Source organism: Branchiostoma floridae, chromosome 14 (assembly GCF_000003815.2).
Source record: "Branchiostoma floridae strain S238N-H82 chromosome 14, Bfl_VNyyK, whole genome shotgun sequence".
Taxonomy (NCBI): Eukaryota; Metazoa; Chordata; class Leptocardii; order Amphioxiformes; family Branchiostomatidae; genus Branchiostoma; species Branchiostoma floridae.
In genome coordinates this window covers 632,159-657,847 of record NC_049992.1, presented here as the reverse complement: position 1 = coordinate 657,847, position 25,689 = coordinate 632,159, and the positions used below count along the sequence as shown (strand labels likewise).

General features: G+C 40.5%; 1 protein-coding gene across 1 annotated transcript in view; it reads left to right on the top strand.

The window, feature by feature from the left end:
• The window catches only part of LOC118430289 (protein kinase C iota type-like), a gene marked incomplete at its 5' end in the record, with an annotated part of 41,831 nt that overhangs the window by 5,046 nt on the left and 11,096 nt on the right, over positions 1–25,689 (top strand). Inside the window, 1 exon segment of the mRNA XM_035841020.1 lies at positions 118–243. Coding sequence (XP_035696913.1) covers positions 118–243 — 126 coding nt within the window.

Below are 25,689 nucleotides of genomic sequence, written 5' to 3'. Positions count from 1 at the left end.
TTTTATTTTTTTTTCCAAAAAATAGGAGCGAGCGAATCCGTGAACCAAGAAATTAAATTGGTGTGGCCTAAAATAAAAATGTGAAATAACGATGTTTGTCTGATTTGTATCCTGCAGGCTCGAGTGTTGACTGGTGGGCTCTGGGTGTGCTTCTGTTCGAGATGCTTGCGGGGAGGTCTCCCTTCGACATCGTGGGGAACACAGAGAACCCTGACCAGCACACAGAGGACTATCTCTTCCAGGGTAGGCTCACCTTCTCCAGCTCTGCCTGTCTGTCCCATCTGTTAACCATTGTGCTGCAGTTCCATCGTATGATGCTGGGTGGTGCTGCTAGACTGTCCATGATGTCTGCATGCTGTTTTTTTTCCTAGAGTAGAAATTCTAGTACCTTCTTCACCTTTGAACAGGGTTCCTGCAACAAATTTCTTTTTTTTTTTTATCTGTTGTTTCAGGTATAAAATAATTCTACCAGTCTAGTAGTCAAAATGGCTAAACAAATTTTGACTTGATTTTATATCCAATTTGTAATATAAATGCTGCGTTCAGTACCACAGAGCCCTGGAGATAGGCTTTACCTTATTTGTTAACATTGTTAATCTGTTGAAATGAACGCAGTTTGTCCAGCCTAAGTGTCCATACTTTAGGAATCAAGTGGGAACCCTGTAGGAAAAATCATTACAAAACACAACTATAGTATTATTGATCCTTGATATTATTCGATAGCATTTTACCTGGTCTTTTGTATATTTTATTCACATATACACAGCATATGTGTCACCTACCCCAAACACACAACACACATTTTTGTATCTTGTGATGTGAAGAAATTCACTGCAAGCAACCCTGTAGAGATAAATCCTCCCTGAGTCTTTGTATGACGGACTTCCTTTCAAAATGGAGTAACTGTGAATTTGTAAGTATCAGTTCCCCACCATCTTGCTTCAGTAAGCTCTCGGTTCTCATATGTTGCTTCCTGATTCCACTTTTTATCATAGCAAGACTTTAGTTTGAAAATTCTCCGTCTCACAATGGGTTCTCTCTTTTCTTCTGTCTCTCCTCTCTCTCCTCTTCTCTCTCTCCAAGCATGTTGTCACTTTTACAGTCGCGCACACTCCACTTCGGTACCCACAGAGCTCAAGCCCAGTATGTAAAGTTCACCTTTTTGCCACTTCCGACCACTGCCATGCCTCGGCACTGTGCTGTCATCCGCATGGACATGTGTTTGAAGTGGGGAAGGAGGTTGAGCGCTTTTAGAGTGCTGTCTGTAGACCAGCTGTGCATGGCGACCACCCAGCATTGTATCCTCCGAAACAGCACCAACCATCCTGACCCACCTCTCATTCGAGTGGAACGTGCCGCATCTACATGCGTTGTGTTTCAAGTTTGGCTTGCGCCATTTGTAAAGCAGGGGATTTTTACAAATTTGATAAACATGATCCTGATGGTTGGTGCTGTGATACGAGGGAATTTATGATGACACGAGGCACTTTCATTACAGTGTGTTTTGCCGTGTCACGTTGCATGCCTGTGTTTGTTTGTGCTCACCCGTTTTGGCATACTTCGAGCATACATCTCGCATACATTCATGTACGTGTCTGACGAATGTGAACAACTGTGCCGTACTTCACGTGAGGTCAGAGTGCGTGTGTGCATGGTACAAAGGTCAGAGTGCAGGGGTCGCGACCCCGATGACCCCAATGCTGCAGCGGTTCATGACATGTCTCCATTGTTTATTAACGCACTTCTTTACCATGCTGTTGGCTGACATCTTACCCGTGTGGTCTGACCCTGTTTGAAGGCGACCATGATAGTAAAAGTGGTGAATTCGCCGTGCCAGGTACCACAAGTGTATTTCACTCCTTTCCCCCCCACTTCAGTATACAGGAAGCGTCGCTTATTTTTTGCTTTCTCCAACCTTCCGTGGGTTATCGACCCAATGCATGGCTCATCGGTTGATGTAAGGCATGCAAAAGTAATCCCCTATCCTCGGTGTCTTGAGGTTCAATGGAAGATGTTGATGACCAGTATTGTGCCCCCCCCCCCCCTTTTTCCTGCACGGTCTGCTCGATAAGGATGAAACCATAGACTTTCTTCTGTTCATTTTCCACGCATGTCATTCATTAACCCCTCAGTAGGTGTCTCTCCTGTGAATTTTCTCCATTCCTCAGGGTTTGCACACGTCATGGAACATCCTGGAATTGGACTGTAATAAGTTTCAGGAAAGTCTGTGAAGAAAAATACCATTCAAAAGAACTGATTTGAGTCAAAATCATAATCCAATTTGACTTGAAATCAAATTCATCATTATTCCGAGGAAAGTTTAGTCAATTTCTGTGAAAGTCCACTTAATATCTGGAAAAATTCCTGGAAATTCATTCAAATTCCTGGATAATGCATTGAAATTCCTGGAAAATTAGTCCAGAAAATTTATCCAATTTCCAGGACAATTCATTCAAATTCCTGGAAAATTTGTTCAAACTCCAGGAAAACTCATCCAAACTCCTGGAAAATATGTCGAAATTCCAGGAAAATTCATTCAAACTCCAGGAAAACTCATCCAAACTCCTGGGAAATATGTTGAAATTCCAGGAAAATTCATTCAAACTCCTGGGAAATATGTTAAAAGTCCAGGAAAATTCATTCAAATTTCTGGAAAATTCTTTCAGATTCCTTGAAAGTTAAACAATATTTGGAAAATTTCTCCTTACTCTGGCAAAACTTTCTCCTTACTCTCCTAGAAAATTCCTGGAATGTTGAGATATTGTGCAAGCCCTGTTCCTGCTTTCCTGTCTGATCTTTCTCTGGCTAACAGCTCACTGTCTGTCTGTCTGTCCGTCTGTCTCTCTGTGCGCTGCTGCGGGGCGCTAACCCTCTCCTCCCTCCCCGGTCTGCTATCAAGGAGAGCAATCCGTCGAGGACATTTTCGAAGGTAGTTCTTTAGACTTTTCTCCGCTCACATGATTTTCTAACCACCATCGATGCTCACTACTACTGCTGTTTGTCTTTCTTCGAGCCACATGTATAGAAACACGACATGATTTTGCTCACACGTGCACTGCTGTACTTGACTTGTTATTGACATGAGATATACCCGCAGTTCTGTTGTTATACATATAAGATATGCAAACATCTGCCCAGTCTACATGTAGTATAATTGTTCTCCAAACAGTGGCCGCAGAAATTTGCAGACATTTAGTTCTCTTTCATTTATTCATGTAATTTGCAAGCTTTTGATAACTGAGTTTTATCCATTGTGAAGATGAATACAAATAAAACTCACATGCCCTTTTTGCAGTACTTATCCTCTTTAATAAGGGGCGCTTTTGGCCCATTCAGTACAAGCAAGAACATGCATTGTTGAACTGCTGGTCTGAAACATGGACTAAGAAATGAAACATATTTTGTGCACTGTAATGAATTTACAAGAAATTTTAGTGTAATATGCTATACTGTTTGATAAAGTGTGATCTTTTGGTCATATTTGGATTTAAGTACTTATTTAAGTAATTTGTACAATCAAGAAAGTTGATAACCTCCTTGATACAATCATTGCATATTTCTGTGCAGTATTCTTTTTATTCACCAGGAGGCACTGCTGAGCTATAAGTTTCTATTGCCTTTTCCTTTCTCCATTCTCACAACTTTTGCTTTTCATTCCATTCCTTTGATTTTTCAAAGCCCCTCTTAAAGTGAAAACATAATTATTTTATGCCTCCAATAACACGAAAAAGTATTAGATTTAAACTACATCTTAAAGATCTAAACATTCTTTAAGTACACTGTATTCATCTGTTTACTCACTCTAAAGGGAAGCTCCAAGTAAATGATTTAATTTACCTACAGTATCAAATGAATTAGTTTTTCTGATAAGCAAAATGGGTAATTAAGTAAATAAGTAATTACATTTGTAGCTTTGATGATTTATCATTGTAGCTTTGATATACCCTATAGATCTACAATATTACTGGCTGTGATCTTTGGGGATGGCTTTCAGTCATTTATATTGGTTAAGAACTGGTCTACTTTGTTCCTGTAGCCTCTAACGTTTATGAAAGTTCGACATCCAGGTGAACAATATTTAAATGCTGTCCAATCTCCATAACTGGATACAATTCTACTGTTGGACATTTCAAGTCAGGGTTCGAAATACACATACTTAACTTGCAATTTGCATGTAATTTTTGAGATTTGCACGTAAAATTATTCTGAACTTGCAATTTTGCATGTTTAAAATACCTGGCCTATAGTAAAAATACTGAGGCCATAGTGCCTTTGTCTGACAAGGATTGTCACCAGTCATCAGTAGGTGTTATAAATAATCAAATTTGGCTTTGCTACAAACTTACATGCTGATTATGTGGATATCTTTCCAAAATTTCAAGTTCTGTCTACATTTTCATGCACCGATTTCTGTTCGCCAGAAGTGACAGAATGGGCAAAATTCTTATCTGTCCTAAGCAGCAAAATTCCGCCAAAGGACCGATTGAAGGATGCTGGCTAAAACATTGCAGTATAGACTAATTGTATTTTGCATGTAAATTTTTCAAATTGCACGTAAAGTTTTTGCCAACTTGCAATTTTGCATGTAGCAAAAAAAAAAGTATTTCGATCCCTGCAAGTGACATCTATCCCTTCCTCAGAAGAGAGAATTGATCAAAGACATAGTTGCCGCTGGAAATGTTCAGAAGTAAATCACCGCATTTCATCCAGTTGTGGTGATTCAATAATCCCTTTGAATGTAGCGTAATGTCCAGCTGACGACCGCGCTAGCCTCCGAACACAATTAACCCCACCCTAATGATATTAGAAGCGTGACTGTCGGTGCATTCAGCCAATAGAATAGCTGTACTTGTAGACCGATATGTTTATGAAGGTTAGACATCAGGGTGAACAACATTTAAAGGCAATCCGATCAAATATTACTGGATAATAATAATATCTGATTCAGGACGTTTTTAGTGACATTTATCTCCTGCTTCAGAAGGAAAAAGACAATGATGTCACTTGAAATGTTTGGAAGTAAATCTCCGAATTTTGCCCAGTCACGGTGATTGAAATCCCTTTGAATGTACATGTAGTCTAATGTCCAGCTGACGACCGCGCTAGCCTCCGAACACAATTTACCCCACCCTAATGATATTAGAAGCGTGACTGTCGGTGCATTCAGCCAATAGAATAGCTGTACATGTAGACTAATGACTGCCCTGGCCTCTCCCTCACCCCGGTAAGATTGATGTTTGGTCCATTCCTCATCCTCCACAATGTACCTGACCTGCCCTGGTGCAGATCTCAGCTCCGCAGATCTGTATCCATCAACTGCCCATCTCACAGGCCGAGTCATTCCTCATGTGGAAGGGTTGGTTCAATATAATTAGATGATGCCTGCAAAGCTGATACAGGTATAGGATATAGGAGAATTCTTGCACGCAACCAGGTTGACCATACAGTCAAACCTGTCTATAGTGGCCACTCAAGGGACCGGACAAATGTGGCCACTATAGACAGGTGGCCTCTGTATAGAGGTGGCAACTTGTAGATAAAATACCCAAGGGACCGACAAAAAGTGGCCACTATGGACAGGTGGCCCCTCTGTAGAGGTAGCCCCTAATACAGGTTTGACTGTACTTGCTTACTTTCAGAAGTGATACAGATATACAGATACATGCACATATTATGTATGTACATGTAACAGAAGCTTGTGTATTATGCCAAAGGACAATGATACTGCCTATACAGTATATACTAGATATAGATACAAAATCTAATGTTCAGTATATGAGATACAGAAGCTGGCGTGTTATACAAATGTAAGGGATATGCAGATAGCAGAAGCAGGTGTTATGCTTAAAGAGCAATCATACAAAAAGGCTGACTGAATGCATGTTGAAATTGTACATGTGAGTGCGGCCCAACCATGTGGCCCAACGGCTATAGAAACGGAGATAGGCAAACCTTTAAGTTTTTTTTTATTATTGTGTGATGATTTGAAATATAGAGTCAATTTAGCACAGGAAATTTCTGCATGTATCAAGTCATTTATTATTTTACTGTTCAGCAGTGGAATTAAGTCAAATGAGTTATGATAATAATATTGCCACCTTCATTGCAAATCTACGCCTGGAGTTAATTGCAATCAACACAAACAATGTAACAATGATATACAATGTGGGAAAACATAACGACGACATTTATCAAAAGTAAAACTAGAGCAGCATTATGCTAAATTTAACCACCACCAGTACATGTATATGACAGTAAAGTCTATACCCCTCAAACCTTAGACTTATGACCAACTTACCATGGACCATAGTCCTCTTTTCACCCACAGTAAGTCCAATGGTCTGATAATGGACTTAATGAGGGAGGACTGAGGATCGGCTCACTCCCTAAATTGGTTTGAAGGACTTACTCTGGATAATAGTCGACCCAAACTAACACCAACAGCTCTCAGACATGGCGAAATGGGGAGGACTTACTCCGGGAGTAACTCCCCCTCTGGCACAAGTAAGTCCACCTACAGTCTACATTCATGCTCGTTTAGGTCCCAGGTTTGGGTGTATTATTCGTTAATTTGTTCGCTGGTGTAACCATCCTTCAACAAAGACTAAGCTATTGTAGTTGTACTGAGTCATCAATGGCAGCATGTACATGTATGTATGGGGGCTTCTTTTATTGAACAGTTTCACACCCACTCCCTGTATGTCTGACATTAGGTATTGTTTGAGCTTTGGAGCCATTAAGTAGGAGGCCCCCTTCTGTGCATAATGTGTTCCTTCGCCTATCTAATAAGTGTTCATCACCACAGTAGTTAGATGTGGGTTGTAAAGATAACTTTCAAATTGACTCTGCATATATAAGATAAACTGTTACTGGTACAGTAGGATATAACATATTTATTTTCATTCTGACATATACAATTGTACTGCTCACAACTGCTAGGTTATTAATTTCTATATATAATGTTACAGTATATCTATGATAATGTTAATTTGGCTGTTACCAGTATCATGTTGGAAAAACATTAATCAGTAAATTTTAGTCTCTACTAAACTACATTTTTTATTTTTTTATTCCTGTTATTTTTCACACTAATTGAAATTCCAATATGTTCAGGACACAATGTACTACTTGCATGCCTATACATTTGTATGTATTTGATAAATCTAAACTACAACAAACCAAAAAGTCATATTTGATTCTTCTTGAATTTTTTAAAAAGAAAGAAAGAGAGAGAGAGAGAGAGGAAGGGGAGCGGGGGTACAGACAGTAAGTCAGATACATAATTTATGTCAAGAAAAAGCTTGAATTCCCCTACAGTACATATTTATCAAGCGTCTACTGTAGCCGGTATTTGATAATTCAATTTTCTAAACTGCGACAAACAGAAAACCAAAAAATCATCTTTAATCCATCTTGAATCTTTGAAAAAGAGAGAGGGGGGAGGGGGGGTCTGTATGGCAAACATTGAGTCAGATATGATCCAGAAAAAGCTTGAATTCCCCCACATAAGTGTCTACTGTAGCCGGTAGTGTAAGCACTCCCATGGGCATGATTAGACAGGGATGATAAACAACACTGGTTACAGATACTGATGGTCTGTATGCTGCAGCGCATACATTCTCAGGGCTCGAAATACTTTTTTCTGCGTACCTGCACTGGTGCCGGTAACATTGGAAATTACCTGCACCAGACAAATTTTACCTGCACCATTCTGAATTTAGGAAGAATGGATCATACTGAAATTGTTCAGGAACCATTATTTCATACTTAATAGCAACAGTCAATGCAGCTAATAACAATCCACATGCACCTACACCATAAGACATTTATGTATAAAACCCAGTACATGAACCAGTGCAGGTTAGGTGCAGGTAGACATCAGAAATACCTGCACAGCTCCAATTTTACCTACATATGCAGGGGGTATTTCGAGCCCTGATTGTACTTGTACCCTCCTTTCTAGCTTTTCTTACATTGGCTGAGTGAAAATTATTGTAAAATGCAGTAGATTTCGGGGGACTTTGTATAGTACATTATATTGCATTAGATATTCTCTTTTATTAGATAGTCTTGCTGGAGAAAATGTCTCAGTAAATGTTAACATAAAACATTGCAGATGGCATTTAAAGAATGAAGTAAATTGGGTAAGGGGAAAGATGCTTGGCATGCCGGCTTTTCCAAATGAATTGTTGAGATTTAGCGTTCAGTGTATGGTACGTGTTTATAGGTATTCCCTTTATATTAGTTGTGGTTCGATTCTGATTTATTCGGCTGTATTTGATTTATTTGTAGGATTTGACTTATTCATCGCTTTATTAGTTAATCTTGCATTCTGAAACATGTCTACATGTAGATAATGATTCCCAGCATGATGCCCCTTTCATAACAAAATAAGTGAATCGAACTGAGGAAAGCCCCAGTACCTGGCATTCAGGCTTCACACCTTTGAAGAGAAATTGGTGAGTCCAGCTTGTCCTGGGTATAAAAGCCGCGGGCGACCCATTTCTGTCTCCCTGTCAGGAATGACGAACGACCCACGTACTCACAAGAAAATCACCCACGTACTGAAAAGAAAAGCCCATTCAGTGCCCGTCGGTACACGCATACAGCCTGGTTTCGGCCTGGACAGTTCCCAACAGAGCGGGAATAAATCACGACATGGTGGGCAACAATGCAGAAGGCAAACATATCATGCTGTCAACGAGCCATGCAGCCATAGCCTAGCCATCTGGAACCGTGCAGGGCTCAACACGTGGCCTGGGCTGTGGAGATAACGCTTCTAGAGACTGCCCTTGCAAACCTGGGGCCTGAAAGGATGAATGTAGACTATAATAAGTGGACTTTTTTATTGTGCCAGAGGGGGAGTTACGGTACTCCAGTAGTAAGTCCATTTTGCCATGTCTGAGTTGTAAAAGACCATTTTCAGACCTTTGGACTTACTGTCAGTGAAAAGAGGACTTTAGTCCATGGTTAGTCGTTGCAATGGAGTCCCATTGGACCCAATGTCACGTGCATGGCTATACACCGGACCCATTATGATAAAGCTGCATTTCATAACTGGCCAACAAAAAAGCTCCATGTTTCGTCTTCAGTCTGAGGTTCAACCACAATAGTTTTCTTTTGGTGCTTGAAGGAAGGAAGCGTTGTCTTTAGCTAAATGAAGTCTCTAGCTAAAAGATTTGAGGGCAACGTTGGTTTTGAAATCAACATTTGGAACATGTCCTCATGTTGGTCGTAGAAAGTAAAAAGAATGTGTAGATTGAATGGAAGGAAGCATCACAAGGAACCATACAAGGTACATGTTGGACTGACTGTTAGGAAACACACAAGGTACACGTTGGACTAACTGTTAGTCATAAACAATATTATACTCAACATGTTACAACTTGAAGATATATGTAGCATTCTAGCTTTTAAAGAATTTTTAAGGATTGTCCCGTACACAGCACTTGTTTGAGTGGACTGATATTAATTAGTGCTTGGCAGTAAAAAATGAACCATTTCTGTTGGCAATTTGCTTGTTGTGAAAGGATTCTTGTGGCTGATTTAGTGCTTTATACCGAAGGTTTTGTGTCTCTTACTCCAGCGTTTTGTGTGTGACATTGTTTAATGGTGCAGCAACCGGGAAATGCGAATCTAATGATGCCATGAAAAATTCTGCTTGTTTGGAATGTTGAAAAACGGCGGCATGCATGGATGACAATATACAATACTTTCTGGCAGACAATTTAGTCCCCGTTTCTCGATCTTTCATCGTTTATCCAGACTACGCCACCTCTTCCTGAACTTTGTCCCAGTTCTGTAAAATCAATCCTTCTACCCCCCCCCCCCTCTAAAATCAATTTATAAACGGATCACTTTTTCCTCTTCCCTTCATCAATACATCACCCTGCCGAGCTATGATGATAGAACACTAGACCAACTGTTTGGTTATTATCGCTGATGTGGTAGCACAGAAATGCTGACGTGTGCGTAAATGGGATGGCGCCGACTTTGACAAATGAGTAATTACAGATCACGAGATAACTTGAGCTTTATGTGTGAAAAACTTGATAATTCTTGGAACTGTGATACATGAAAAACATGATAGAACTTGATGATACCTGGAACAAACTTGATAGTTCTGGAAGATATCATAAATCCGTGGAACAAAGTTAATAATTCATGGAAAAGGTAATGATTCCTGGAAAACGTGATAAATTCATTTAAAAGGTGATAATTCCTAGAAAATGGTGATAAATTCCTGGAAAATGTTATAATTCCTGGAAGACATATTATTAATGATTAATGGCAAATGTGAGAATTGCTAAAACAAACTTTGTCATTCATGGAAAATGTAATAACTCTCAACTGAAGAAAGCTTGATATTTCTTAGAAAATATTTTAATTTCCTAGAAAATGTAATAGAGTCGATTCCATATTACCGAGAGGGTGTTTCTTACCTTTTGTTCTAACATTTTGGAAGTCTTTGTAACAATCTAACTGTTATAAGTAACTGTTTAGAACTATTTATAACATCTATGTGACGTTCTAAATATTTCTATAGTATTCAAACATGTTGGAAACATTTCTAACATCAAATACAGTATTTCTTATAGTTTCTAAACTGTTCCAACATAGATGCATCATTTGTGATCACATGTTCGAACAGGGGAACAATATGATGAAACTGGGTCAGTGGGCTGGGAAGAGGGCAATTCACACATCTCTGCCAAGTGCAGGAAATTATGTCTGTCTGCCACCTTCTCACAAAAGACTCACCATTGTATACTAAAGAAAATCTAAAAATACAAGAGCCAAACAAAGGATCAAGCTTAGCAGCTTTGTTTATGGGGCCAATAAAAGTTTTTATGGAGGGGAAAAATGACACAAAATGTTGGAACATGTTGGAACAATAAAAAAACACATAGATGTTTGAAAATTGTTCTAAATAAAGAGATAATTATATCATTACTTTCCCAAATGTTCCAACAAATATAAAAAGGTTCAAACATGTTTAAACTTTCATTTTGAAATGTTTAAACAATTTCGAACTTTAGTGACTGAAATGTTCTTTTACTCAAAATAGTTCAAACTTATTACAAATATTATTTCAAAACCATCTCGGTGACTTGGAATTGACTCTACTATCTAATTTTCTAGAAAAATGCTTCTTACCCCGGGAAAACTTCTGATTCTTCAAAATTCTATAATTGTAGTTCCTGGAATATTGTTCAGATAAACCATGTCAGAAGTTGATCAGCTCCTGCAGGCACAAAAAATGCCGACACGTGCACAAATGCGACGGAGCACCGCCGCTGACAAATGCCTGCAGTAACAGATTGCGAGATAACAGCTTTACGAGCAAATTATCCTGAACGGTAATCTGCTCAGACAAAGATAATGGCGGAAAGCGAACCCCGATGATCCTCACCTCCCTTTCACCCCGTTACCTCCCCGTGAACCCTGCAGACTTCCCCTATATATAGTGGCCCGGTTTGGGCACTTATTGAATTTCAATCACACTGGGTAAAATGAAGGACCACTGCCCTATTCAGCCCTGGTCAACAAGAAATTTTCTGGAACACCCTCTGTTCGACCTCTGCCCTGAGGGTGAACCCGTCGTCGCGGTAACCAAGGCACAAGTTGAATGTCAAGTAGGCAGTTTTCAATCTGCGGGGAAAATGCCATGACTGCCTGCACTAATTGAAAAGGCAATTAGTTCTAATGCAAACAAGTGTTTCTATATTCAATTAGACATACAATGTATCTGTAGTGCTCAAAATAAATTAAAAAACATACCAGTACCACTCATTTTGTTTTGCATTTCTCACAAACTTTTACAAATGCTTCTGGTACATTTGATTTTGTGCCATTTTGAATTCTGTGACAAGGTTGGCACGTCTTATATATCTATCTGTTGGTAATATCAGGAAAGCAATTATATAACACTGGTTTTATTGTACTTCAGTACAGGTTAGAAGCATCAGAAATATCTGCACAGCTCCAGATTTACCTGCACACTGACCTGTATGTACCCATTTTATTAACCAGGCAGATGAGTACAGTTTATAGACATCGGAAACACCAAGTAGCTCCAGTTTTACCTAAACATTTATAACCTAAATATGCAGGTGGTGTTTCCAGCAAATGTGTTCATAAGCTGCTGCAGCACCCATAGGGAGATGAGAGGGATTACCATTTCCCAAATCATATCCAGTCACTTGAGTAACTGCTTTTTGGCGTGTCTTATTAGCTTGATGTCTAACCTTCATTGACATAACGATGATAACGTCAGGCGCTCGTTTTTGCGCCGCGTGCTTGCACATGTGGATGAGGCAGTTAACCGCCCGTGGTGCCTGCGTTAACCCATCCCACGTCAACAATAAAAGCTGTTGACAGACTCCGAGGCTTTGCCAGGTGTCCTGCTGATTTGACTTTAACTTAACACCTTTGCCAGGGAGACGTGTTGTTTTGTGTGTCTGTGGGAACAGCAGAACAATCATGTAACAACTCTTTATACGATATACTGTATATGGGAAAATATGTGTGTAGACTTATTAGGACTCTAATGAGGTAAACTTTTAATACTTATCTCTTACATATCTTTAAATTGTTTGACTCTTACAAAATACTTTATAAGATACTAGTACTTCAAAGTTTGTACTCTTAGAAAATACTTTGTACTCTATACAATTCATAGAAATGGTAATGAAAATGTACAATTGTATGGGTTTAGCAATAGTCGGGAAAATTCAAATGCATTATTGGAGTCAATTTTTTTAGTGATACTCATATGTCAAATCAGATGAACAGAGGTTTTCTATGACGTAATTTAATATCATAGCAATTTTTTCTTGCCCAAAATATGAAGTAACCATGAAATATGAAATATGATGACATAAATGAGGAAGGCCTGATAACCCCACTTTACAGGTTATTTGCCTGGATGGGACGATCAGTCAGCAGTAAGATTTAATCAACCGAGCTGGGAGTAACCTCCAGTTCAACCCTGCCCTTCCTGTGAACCCCGAGCCTTGACTGCGTAAAGAGCGCTCCTAAAGAAGACAAACACTGTTCAGCTGCTCAAAGGCATTAACCCTGGAGTGTACCTAACCTCACTCTTCAAACTGGCCACCCTCCGGCCCAAAATGGGCCCGGGACAATAGGGGGATGGGCAGGGGCACAAGCGAGCTTCGAACCCGTGACCCCCGGACTCGCACGCACCCTGACAACGGCCACGGTCAGGATTGGGCATTTAAAAATGACAGCAGGGAGTTTTTCTGGAATGCGCTTCACGCGGGGTTGTCGGGTCCTGTCCTTTTGTTTTGCGTGGACAGGGTGAGAGGTTTATCACTCGCCTCTGCTTGCAGCATCTGTAGTCCGGACGTTCGGACGTAGTAACTCATCAGAACCAACACGGACAAGTTCATCTGCACTCTTAAATCTAGAGAACGTATCGCCCGCATCTGTTCGTTCCGTTTGTAACCCCGAGTGCTCATGACGTTACGACGTAGTAACTCATACCCAAGTTCAATTTTGTTTTGAACATGTAACCAATCCATTCTGCTTCAAGACATAAATTGCCCTTTTCCTTTAACTCCTAGAGCAAGGTCGTAAAAGTTGCCTTCTGTCCACTTGGCCGACAGTTGGAATATCTGTAACTCATGTCTGTTTGGTCCATCCGTAGTCTTGACATTTGGACATAGTAACTCATACCCAAGTTCATTTGTTTTGAACATGTAACCAATCCATTGTGCTTCAAGACATAAATTGCCCTTTTCCGTCAACTCTTAGGGCACGGTCGTAAAAGTTGCCTTCTGTCCACTTGGCCGACATTTTGGGAACTCTGTAACGCACGTCTGTTTGGTCCATCTGTAGTCTTGACATTTGGACGTAGCCCAAAGTTCGTTGGACGTAGCTCATGCCCAAGTTCGTTACAATGTTTTGGACAATGTTTTGGACGCTGATATACATTTGCATATTACTGATTCATTCTACCCTTTTTCTTTCACTCAAAGTATGGACGTAGAACCTTCTGTCCACTCGCTGAACATTTGGAAAAGGTGAAATCTTGTCCTTAGTCTCAACGTTTTGACGTACATATTAACCAATCCATTCTGCTTTAAGACATAAACTGCCTGCTTTAACTCAAGGTATGGTCGTAAGATGTGCCTTCTGTCCACTTGCTGGACATTTGATATACGTGTAAACTGCATCTGTTCGGTCCATCCGTATTCACGACACTTGGACGTAGTAACTCTTATATGAACCACTTCGGACAAGTTCACATGTACTCGTAAATTGCCCACATTTCTTCAACCTCAAAGAAGGCTGGTGCAAAAGTTTGTGTTTTGTCTGCTTTAAGACATTTGGCTGTAATGATTCATGTCCAAGTTCGTACAGCTGGTGAGTAATAGATTGCCTTCTCCTTTAAATCTTAGAAACCGTTGTGAAAAGGACCTTCTGTCAATGTGTCCAAATCACTATTTTTGGACATAACTTGAAAGAATCCACATTCTGTCGACTCGTGCATGTTTGCATAGAGTAACTCCTCTCAATCAACATTTTCTGTAACTACAAAAGATTTTGCCTACTTTTTTTGTAACTGCAAAAGTATGTCGGCTTTTACAACATTCTGACTTAGTAACTGGAAGTCATAAATGCCCTATTTCTCCATGACCTCAAAGAACTGTAAATTGTAAAATACAGTCAAACCTGTCTATAGCGGCCACTCAAGGGACCAACAAATGTGGCCACTATAGACAGGTGGTCTCTGTATAGAGGTGGCAACTTGTAGATAAGATACCCAAGGGACCGACGAAAAGTGGCCACTATGGACAGGTGGCCACTCTGTAGAGGTGGCCCCTAATACAGGTTTGACTGTACATCTTCTTTCCTTTTTGGCTAACAATGGGAAGATACATGACTGTACATCGCACATGTCTGTTTGGTCCATGTGTAGCTTCGAGATTAGTTAGTGTAATTCAACCACAAGTTCATATGGAACTCGTAAATTATCTGCTTTTCCTTTTCATCTAAAGAACAGTAATAAAATAGGGCTTTTGTTGACTTGGCCAAAGCACTTCACTTTCATGTGTTTTGACATTCCACCTACATTGACGTTTCATGCAGAACTCATTAATTACTTTTCCTCAAAGAATAGTACTAAAAAGGCCTTCTGTCAATTTGTTCAACATTTGGACATACAGTACAACACTGTAGTAACTCATGTCCAAGTTCATGTCCCATTCATTATATCGCCAGCTTTTCCTTCAACCCCATAGAATAGCTACAATGCGCCTGCTTTCAAATTGTCCATCCCGCTTCACTAACATGTGTTTCGTACATATATATAACCAATTCATTCTGCAACTTCAAAGAGTCAAGTTTTTGTCAGTAGAAGATGTGAAAAGAACAGCACTACAATACGTTGAATGAAAGTTTGAAAAGGGCGCATATGGACGGGCTATTGAGTAAGGAACTTGACATCTTCCGTGTTTTTGAAGTTAAGAAGATTCATGTTCAAGTTCAGGTCGTTGAGCTCAAACTATGGAGGCTTCACAAATGTTCCACCTGCAGGGCTCGAAATACCCTTTCCTGCATATCTGCACTGGTGCAGGTAACACTGAAAATCACCTGCACCAGACAAATTTTACTTGCACCACTCTAAATTTATGAAATATGGATCATACTAAAATTCTGTAGGAACCATTGCTATTGTTACTTCTATACTTTATAGGCCGTAACAGTCAATATATATGCAGCTTAAATAACAATCCACATAGATCTACATCATATAACATTTATGTATAAACCCAGTACATGGACCAGTTAGGTGCAGGTAGACACCAGAAATACCTGCACAGCTCCAATTTTACCTGCACAAACCTGCATATGCAAGTGATATTTCGTGCCCTGACCTGAAATCTCTGTGCTCTCTTAACATGTCCCAAAAGATGCATTTAACTTCTCGACAAATTTGTACATGCTGCTCGAAAGCAATTTACCTTGAGCTTTGAGTAAACGATTCTTCAAGACTGCGTTAATTGGCGTAGATTGACCAATTTTGATCCTGTTTCATGCTGTTCTGGGATTTTGTGAAAGGTACACGATGAAGTATGTGAGAAATTGCGCTCTGTTAAGAGTCTTAGTTTATGGAGGTTACATATTGTTGCTGGCAGTTTCAAGGCTTTTGTTCGTGGTTGTCCATTTTGAAGACAGTTATGGCACATATGTCACTGGATTATTTCTGTAAGAAACTGCATCTTCAATTCATTTCAAGGTTGCAATAATATCGTTTTAAGTGCACAGACCACATTTGTATACACTTGGGAAAAACTGTTTTGATCTATTGAGAAAGATATGAAAGTAACTGAAGGAAGATGAGTGAGTGTGAAGGACAGCAAAAAGTTTTGGAGTTTATTGCCCACTTTTACGACGTCTGATACAGAAATTTTATATCTGTGACTAGTTTCATCAGGAGATTTTACCTGCCGATTTCTCATGGTTGCTCATTATCTTGAATGTGATAATGTTAGATTACAATAATTATTACAATGATTATTACAAGATAGAAAATATAACACACATAGCAACCCACATGCATGTACCAGGGCTCGAAATTCATTTTTGGGACTAGGTGCACTGGTGCACCCAAAAAAATTGGGTGCACCAAAAATTTTTGGGTGCACTACTTAAATTTAAGTAAAATGTCAGAAAAAACTAATAACAAAACTTAGTTATTACATTTTGTATATGCTATCAAATTCTTAAACAAGCACCATGGCAGACATTCTTATTATCTTTCTAATACTTAGATGTCAAGAATATGATGAATACTAGTATACTTTGATATCTTTACATACATAAACCCAATAAGATATTTGGGTGCACCCTGTGCACCCACAGAAAATAATTGGGTGCACAGCTCCAATTTTGGGTGCACCTGGGTGCACATGCACCCAGTATTTCGAGCCCTGTGTACATAGCGGCATTGAGAACATAATGGCATACAAAATGTCATATATAGCCATAGATATTTGCAACTTACAGACGAATGGTATATATTCAATTTCTCTTTTGGCAGATCTATAATGCATTATTTTACAAGATGCCATCCTTGCACTTATATTTCCAAACACCACCATTGTATGCTCAAGTTCCATTAACATTCATGCCATTTTGTTCAGGGTACTTGCCAATGTTTGAAACATTATGATTACTGCATTTCTCCCAGCATATTACATCACACCAGTGGGGTGCTGCAGTAAGTAAGTGGATTTCATAAGGAAGTTCTGGGAACTCTGCCAGGATTGCATAAACCTCACCAGGAATGTTCTATTTCTGCTGGTAATCAGTAATCTTTTGTTCTGAACTGAACTGAACTGAACCATTTAACAGGTTTGGTTGTTCCCGGGTTTAGAGGCATTGCATACGATTACTTGTTGCCGGAGAATGGGCACAAGTATATGCAACCAATGTACGTGTATATGGGGATACCATCCTTGCACCTGTACAAATTGGTTATGGAAACACCCTTGTATGCTTTAATAAGTTCCTGCAACATGCTATTTTGTTCTGGGTGCTTGCCACTGTTGGAAACATTATCACTCCCAGCATGTTACACCATGTATGTCACACCAGTGGGGGAGCTGCAGTCAGGAACAGGATTTCATAGAAAGTTCTTGGAAATCTGCCAAGATTGCATAAACCTCACCAGGAATGTCCTATTTCTGCTGATAATCCGTTATCAGGTCCTCCATGGGATAACCGCTCAACAGGTTTGGTTGTTCCCGGGGTTAGAGGCGGTGGACATTGCATACGATTACCGGAGAATGGGCACAACTATATGCAACCGATGTACGTGTAGGAGGATGCCATCCTTGCACCTGTTCAATGTGTATGAAAACACCGCCCTTGTATGCTTTTAGTTCCTGTAACCTGCCATTTTGTTCTGGGTACTTGCCACTGTTCGAAACATTATGATCACCACTTCGCTCTAAGTATGTTACGTCACACCAGTGGGGGCGCTGCCCTAAGGAAGTGGATTTCATAGAAAGTTCTGGGAAATCTGCCAGGATTGCATAAACCTCACCAGGAATGTCCTATTTCTGCTGATAATCAGTCATAAATACTGTGCAGGGTATTGGATAAGTGTTAACAGAGTCTGACTTGGTGTAGGTTTAGAGGCCGTGGACATTGCATACCATTACTAATTGTTGCCAGAGAATGGGCACAACTATATGCAACCAATATAGAGGATACCATCCTTACACCTGTACAATGTATATGCTAACACCACCATTGTATGCTTAAGTTCCTGCAACCTGCCAATTTTTTTTTTGTTCTGGGTAGTACTTGCCAATGTTTGAAACTACTGCATTTCTCCCAGCAAATTACATCACACCAGTGGGGTGCTGCAGTAAGTAAGTGGATTTCATGAAAAGTTCTGGGAACTCGGCCAAGATTGCGTAATTCTCACCAGGAATGTCCTATTTCTGCTGATAATCAGTCATAAATACTGCAGCAGGGTGCTCTATTGGATAGGTGTTTAACAGATTTGGTGTAGGTTTAGAGGTGGGTGGATTTGGTGTAGGTTTAGAGGTGGGTGGATTTGGTGTAGGTTTAGAGGTGGGTGGATTTGGTGTAGGTTTAGAGGTGGGTGGATGGCTGGTGTAGGTTTAGGGGTGGGTGGATGGCTGGTGTAGGTTTAGAGGTGGGTGGATGGCTGGTGTAGGTTTAGAGGTGGGTGGATTAGGTGTAGGTTTAGAGGTGGATGGATTTGGTGTAGGTTTAGAGGTGGGTGGATGGCTGGTGTAGGTTTAGGGGTGGGTGGATTTGGTGTAGGTTTAGAGGTGGGTGGATGGCTGGTGTAGGTTTAGAGGTGGGTGGATGGCTGGTGTAGGTTTAGAGGTGGGTGGATTTGGTGTAGGTTTAGAGGTGGGTGGATTTGGTGTAGGTTTAGAGGTGGGTGGATGGCTGGTGTAGGTTTAGGGGTGGGTGGATGGCTGGTGTAGGTTTAGAGGTGGGTGGATTTGGTGTAGGTTTAGAGGTGGGTGGATTTGGTGTAGGTTTAGAGGTGGGTGGATTTGGTGTAGGTTTAGAGGTGGGTGGATGGCTGGTGTAGGTTTAGAGGTGGGTGGATTTGGTGTAGGTTTAGAGGTGGGTGGATGGCTTGATGCCAGAAATGTGTCCAAACTGTCCATGTCTTGAAATGCCACAGTTATAAAGTTGTATACTATTAGGTATTTCTTAGCATGAAAGTTCATCTGTGTTGGTAGAATACATTATAGACATTGCTAAACTTTCTTTCCAACACTGAATTAATATAGCGAATAACCCTAAATTTTCGGTCAAACTCCGTCAACCATGTTCACTGAATGACCCTCTCTATCTCCAGCTGTGACGTCAGGAAGACGCCACTTTTGCAGGAGGGGGTCATAAGTGTCAGAAAGTCTATGTCGCCCCCCCACCCCCCCGTCTCTGTTGAGTGTGGGCCAGTGGGCTCTAATGTACACTGCCTCCTTCACTCCTCGCGCGAAGAAATCCTGTTCTGAGTCTAGGATTTTGACTTTGTCCAACGAAATGGAATGTCCCGGTGACTCTATGTGTATATGTTGCACTACCTCAGACGATTTGACAGTAGGTATCTCTAATGTCTACTTGTACATGTACATGTATCCATGTACTAATTTATTTCCTTGGTAGACTCTGACATTTTTGTACAATGTTTTAGCAAGAGCACATCGTGAAAATGGGATTGATAGAAGAACTGGATTATGCCCTATATTCGCTCCCCGAAACTGTGTGTACCATTGGTAAAGAGTCTATTTTTCCCCCAGACTCTGTTTTCTTGTTGATCTGCTACACTACAAAAAATATTTTTTCTTAATATTTTTCTTGTTTTCTTGTTTTTTCTTATGGAGAGAAAGAGTTTCTTGTATAAAGAAAGGTTGAGAAAAATCAAGAAACTTCCCATGAAACCTTTGTATGTTAATTCCTACACGGAGATTTTCATTCTTGTTTTTTCTTAACTGAAGAAAATACTTCCAGTATAATGCTCACTGACAAGAATGTTCAAGAAATTAAAGTAGAACTTTCTTTTCCAGTCTTTGCACAAGATTTGCTTCTTGAATGATAAAATGGAAGATATGGCAGAATCTGTCCTGCAGATTATTATTCTTGCCATGGAGTTCAGCATTATTTGCCAAGAGGGTTTTATTCGCGGGTCTGTGTGTCTGTGTCTGTCTGTAAAAATTGTTCTTTCTGAACAGCCTTACTCCCAAAGTTGTAGATGAAACTTTGGTTTGTTGGTAGGTGTTGGTAGAAGAAGAAACAATTAGATCACAGGCCCCATAGTGGCTTTACGTGGTACTGCAGTAGGATGTACGGTTTTGATATCTTGTGTTCTGGACAGGATTTTTGGTCAGTATTATGGTACATGTAGATAACTCTTGTTTTTGTTTTTGAGAAACTAACTCGGTTTTGCAGTACGGAGCACCTACTAAATTTGTCCATCAATGACCTAAATTGTATACAGCATGCTACAGGCTATAGTTTTTATTTTATATTCACATATATGTAATGCCCATTTGGAAAGTAAGGAGGCCACAGGGCACTATAGTCTCTACCAGACTCCGGGTCGCTGGAAAACCGTAGAAATAGAACAAATAGAGGAGTAAGCCGGCCAGAGGAGTGTAGCCGACCAGGGAACAGCACGCGACCTGCCGGCTTACTCCTCTATTCTATTTCTACGGTTTTCCAGTGACCAGGAGTCTAGTAGAGACTAACAGGGCACCTGCCATATGCTATTTGTGTGGTGACCTACTTATAAAGGTTACTGGCTGAATAGGGATGGGCTGGACATATTTCCTACAGCAGAATTGATTTTGTTATTGAAAACAAGACTGTGGCTGTCATTTGTGCATTGATGGGCCCAGGGTTGAGTGGGTGGGTGAGTGGGTGAGTGGGTGGGTGAGTGTGTGTATTTGTGGGTGAGTGGGTGGGTGTGTTTGTGGGTGAGCGGGTGGGTGAGTGGGTGTATTTGTGGGTGAGTGGGTGGGTGAGCGGGTGTGTTTGTGGGTGAGTGGGTGTGTTTGTGGGTGAATGGGTGTATTTGTGGGTGAGTGGGTGGGTTTATGTGTGAGTGTGTGGGTGGGTGTGTTCTGGGTGAGTGGGTAGGTTTGTGGGTGGACTGTAAGTCAAGAAGACGTGGGTGGATACATGCATGTGTACATGGGTAGGTGCAAAGCAAAGGATAAGTCTAGTTATGGACCCTAGCGGCGTTCTGCGTTACTGCAGCAGAATTTGGTTTGATGTACAATTGGACTCTCGGTATGGGCCTGGTCATAACTTTGAACAATGGGTTTGTAAAATTGTTGAGGGAGAGCTGTACATAATTCAGCTGTATTCTGATAGAAAAGGTTATACAGATATTCCGCAGGGTGCGTTACTCAAAATTTTGTGGGCAGTTCTGCGAAATTTTGCAAGGGTTTCCATGAAATTTGGCAGGACGTTCTGCAAAACTTGAAGTGTATTTCGTGAGAAAATTTTTGTGAAGTGTCTTTCAACTGGCACAGTGTAGGACCTTTTTAGGGTACTAAAACCCAAGATCTCTGAGGTTTGAGTCATACGTCTACTGTTACGGCTTACAGTGCCTCACACTCCCTATTATTAACATGATGGATTCTGTTGTCATGTTACAAGGACTGTGTTAAAAATAACCAGTACTAATATACATGGAAATAAATCCGGATTTGGGAGTGATTTTTCACTGTCAGGTAGACTGAAACATGTCATTAATATCCAGGGATTGTCAGAGTCCTCCTGGGGCTTATCTCTGAGATTCAAACGTTCAAATAAGATACTGAACATGCAGAAATGTTTTCAGTGGCTTTATGTTGGCAATATTCCGGATGCCCCTTCAACAAAATCACGAAACCACCGCAACATTTTTCCATTACAGTTTTGTGACTACCGTATAACGTGCAATCGCAAACTCAATACCACTTTCTATCGTCATAAGTATTTTGAAGAACAGTAAAAGTAGAAACAGAGGACTAAATGGGTGGGGAGGGGGGCACTAAATGTCAGCGGACTCAGTGAGACGTGGAGTTATTAATGTTGTGTCCTTCACGGCTGGCGGGATTTCTGGGGCAGGGTCACTTCAAGGTCGTGAAGCAATCATGAAAAAACTGTCACAGTAACAGGGTTTTCCGCAGGAAGGTGCAAAGCTGCCCATGAGAATTTTCACGGATTTTAGCAAAGTAGTCCAGTTATTAGGGAAGAAACACCAAATATCCAAAACCGGATACTACCGGGAAGAAACTCTCTAAATTTGTTAACCAGGTGTTGACCATTATTCCATCATTTGGGAGAACCCCTCATTCCACTACTATTGGGTACTAGATGTTTTTACAACCTTTGCCAGGAAGGTTATATGACAATCTTTATTGACACGACAAAAGTACAGCGACTTTCGTAAGGTCTACATGTATAACAACTACTTACAGTACAACTAAACACATATATATGGATATCTATAGGTATGGATACATCAACATAAAGGGCTTAGCATGTCATTTACACTATTGGTTCTACGGTATAAACAATCGTGGATATATTTGCCTACTTGTACACAGTGAGGGTTATCGCCTCCCAGAATGTAGTTAAGTTTATCTATCGAACAGAGAGTAGCAAATTCTTTGGAGCAAGCGGAAAGTAATGTGAACAGCTCTGTGCGTTTATCATTATAACGAGAACAATCCATAACAAAGTGACGTTCGTCTTTGATCTCATTTGGGCAGAATGGACAAAACCTCTGGTCACGGTTATATGATGCAAAGTCTGGCCATTTCTGAGTCAAAAACCATTGGATATGCATTTTCAGCACCAAGGACAGGTCATTCACCCATGTGGCTTTTAGAATAATGATGTGCACTGACACCTAAAAGACACCGCCCGAGAAATGAATTGCTTTTAAGACAATTTATCTACCTTTCAACTACTGACCTGGAACGGAAAAATGATAAGTTTGGATTAGTGTATTGTTCTCAATTCTATAAGCTCCAAAATTGTTATTGTATTTTTCATTTAAAGGTTATTTTAGTTTGTTAAGATCTGTTAAAAACAGCTTGAATGTAGAGCTTGTTTGTTAGTAAATGTTTAAGATCTTTCCCAGAAATTTCAATAGCTTTTTCCCCAATCCTCCTACTCTTCCCCGCCAGTGCAGTAATTTCTCCCGTGTCCTACGGTTGACCCCCCCGCGTCCCGGGCCACACATATCCGCGACTCCAGACGGGATATAAATGGTCTGCAGCGCTGGAAACTAGGTTAAATCGCTCGCTTAAATTGCCATCGGCTTAAACCCTCCCCACGTGCTCACGGTACCATAAATCTAGTAAGATGTTGGCAGTGGATTTATTTTAATGGTTCCAGTGGCAAATTTGTGACACTGTAAAGGTGTGTTTCAAAAGTATGGCTACCGTGTACCACAGAATTGTTCATGATCCAAACTTACTAAGGTGAAACACTAGAAAAACGTCTGTTTCATTTACTTTAAAATGAACAAAAATTGATCGAATCATTTTCAGAATTGAAATTATCATTTCTTCAATTTAGAAATACCAAAAATCAATATTATTGGTAATTGAAATAAAGCAATGTTGAAAATTTTAAGTTTCAACATATTTAAGATTTGTCAAAATTTGAATTTATTAAAATTTATTGAAAATTCAAAAATTAGCCAAAAATTTCGTCAGAATTGCTAACTTGTACCCCTAAAATAGAGTACCCAAGGGTTGATCCACCGTTCCACCGTTGACGTTTTTTATTGACTTTTGTAGTTTTGACTACTGTTTTGTTAAACGACGCTGCAGTTTATTGTTTGTTGTCCTCTGGTTGTCTTACTGAATGTAACACGTTTTGTTATTTATGTAGTGGGCCCCCTTGAAAATCAACGGCCAATAAGTTGAAGATGCTACCCACATGTCTGAAGATCAATAAATAAATAAATAAAGAATCCACTGTCAGTTGGTAACTAACATTTCTCTCTGTGAAAACGATATATGTTCTACGTCTCCCCCGTCCTATAGGACAGGACCACAGGCCAACTGATGGTATCGCGGAATTCCATCAGGCCATTTCCCCATACAGGGTACAAAGCTAGGTTCATCCCGATGGTCGTCAAACTGTCTGGCCTAAAACGCTTGATGGACAGGTTAAGGCGCACAGGCGGCTTTATGCCCTTTTGAACTGTTGAACCTTCGTCCGTGCCAGCCTCCGTAACCAATGAGGTGCTTCCGTTGCCGTCCGACGAGGTTTAGTGCTTGGCGCAGACGTTTTGGGGAAAATCAATTTTCCGGGAAGATGAAAGGTTGGCGGAAGGTTGGAATCGGTCAGCCTTAGGGTTAGGTAGTATGTTTGGACGGGAGAATTTTGTGGAGTTGTTGTAAAGCTGAAGCTTGGGGTACATAGGGGTACAAAAAATTCAGGTACAGGTACGGCTCAGGTAAAAAGGAACAGGTCCAGGTCTGGACCTGAACCTGGACCTAATTATCTGCGAAAACTTGTGAATGAACGACACTCAAAACAATGGTCAATTTTGCTCTAAAAGAATCTTTTTGGTGGAATATCCGACGTCCATTTTTCGTGAATAATTTGAATAGAAAAGACCTTATATACCACTCATGATATGAATCAACCCAAGATGCCATATTTCGACACCAAAAGTTTAAGTCGTTGTTTTCCAACTGCAGTTGTTGCAATTATTTCCACTTGTCAAAGCATTAGAAGTTAAAAATTTATTGTTTTTCCACTGTTGTTTGCAGAGCAATTTAGTTTGATAGATGACGGCCTTGTATAAGGGACCGTACGATATTTATCGGGGGGGGGAGGGCTGGTGCATTGGAAGTCGGATCAAAAAATTTTTTGATGGCCCTCCCCCCCATCTCAAAAAAAATTAACGTGACCCTCCCCCTCCACCTAAAAAAAATCAACATGACCCTCCCCCCGACAGGCATCATTAAACAGGTAGAAAAACAACCGATAAAATGATCTTAATACAACATGTATAGACGTCAGGGCACAAGGGCGCCGGCCAGTGTTCTCGCCAGGATTTTTTCACAGCGTCGGGGCAGGGGTCTGGGGGCATGCTCCCCCGGGAAAATTTGGATTTTCAAACCCTCTAAAACAGAATTTCCTGCAACTTGAGAGGAAAATTATGCCCTTGAGATTGGATGCCGGTTGCCTTTTTTACTCCCGTTTTTCAGTAATCGACGTCCGCCCTCTCCCCAAAAATACGTTATAACTATGAGCTCGGGGAATCAGCAGTCCGTGATCTGGCCCGGGTATTATTTGTCCAGTCATGTCTATATGAAAATTTTGGGGTTTTGATGCTTCCAAACAGGGCTCTAGCCAGTGAGTTCGTCAGCCCATGGAAAAATCCTGCCAATTTTTTTCCGGCATTGAATATTAAAAGAATGCCTACCTCGTGCGATCGATGTTGCGCCCTCCCGCATCAAATGCTAGTAGTTTTTCCAGAGGATAGAATAAACGGCGCCATCACACCTTGTGTTTTTTTTCTATTTTGCCCGATGATTTTACTCAAATTTATCGAATCGGTCCGGTTTTACAAGGCCGCGACGTCATTTTCCACGAGCGTGCGTTTGTTTCGTGCGACCTCAGGTAAAACTACCCGAAGATGAATGG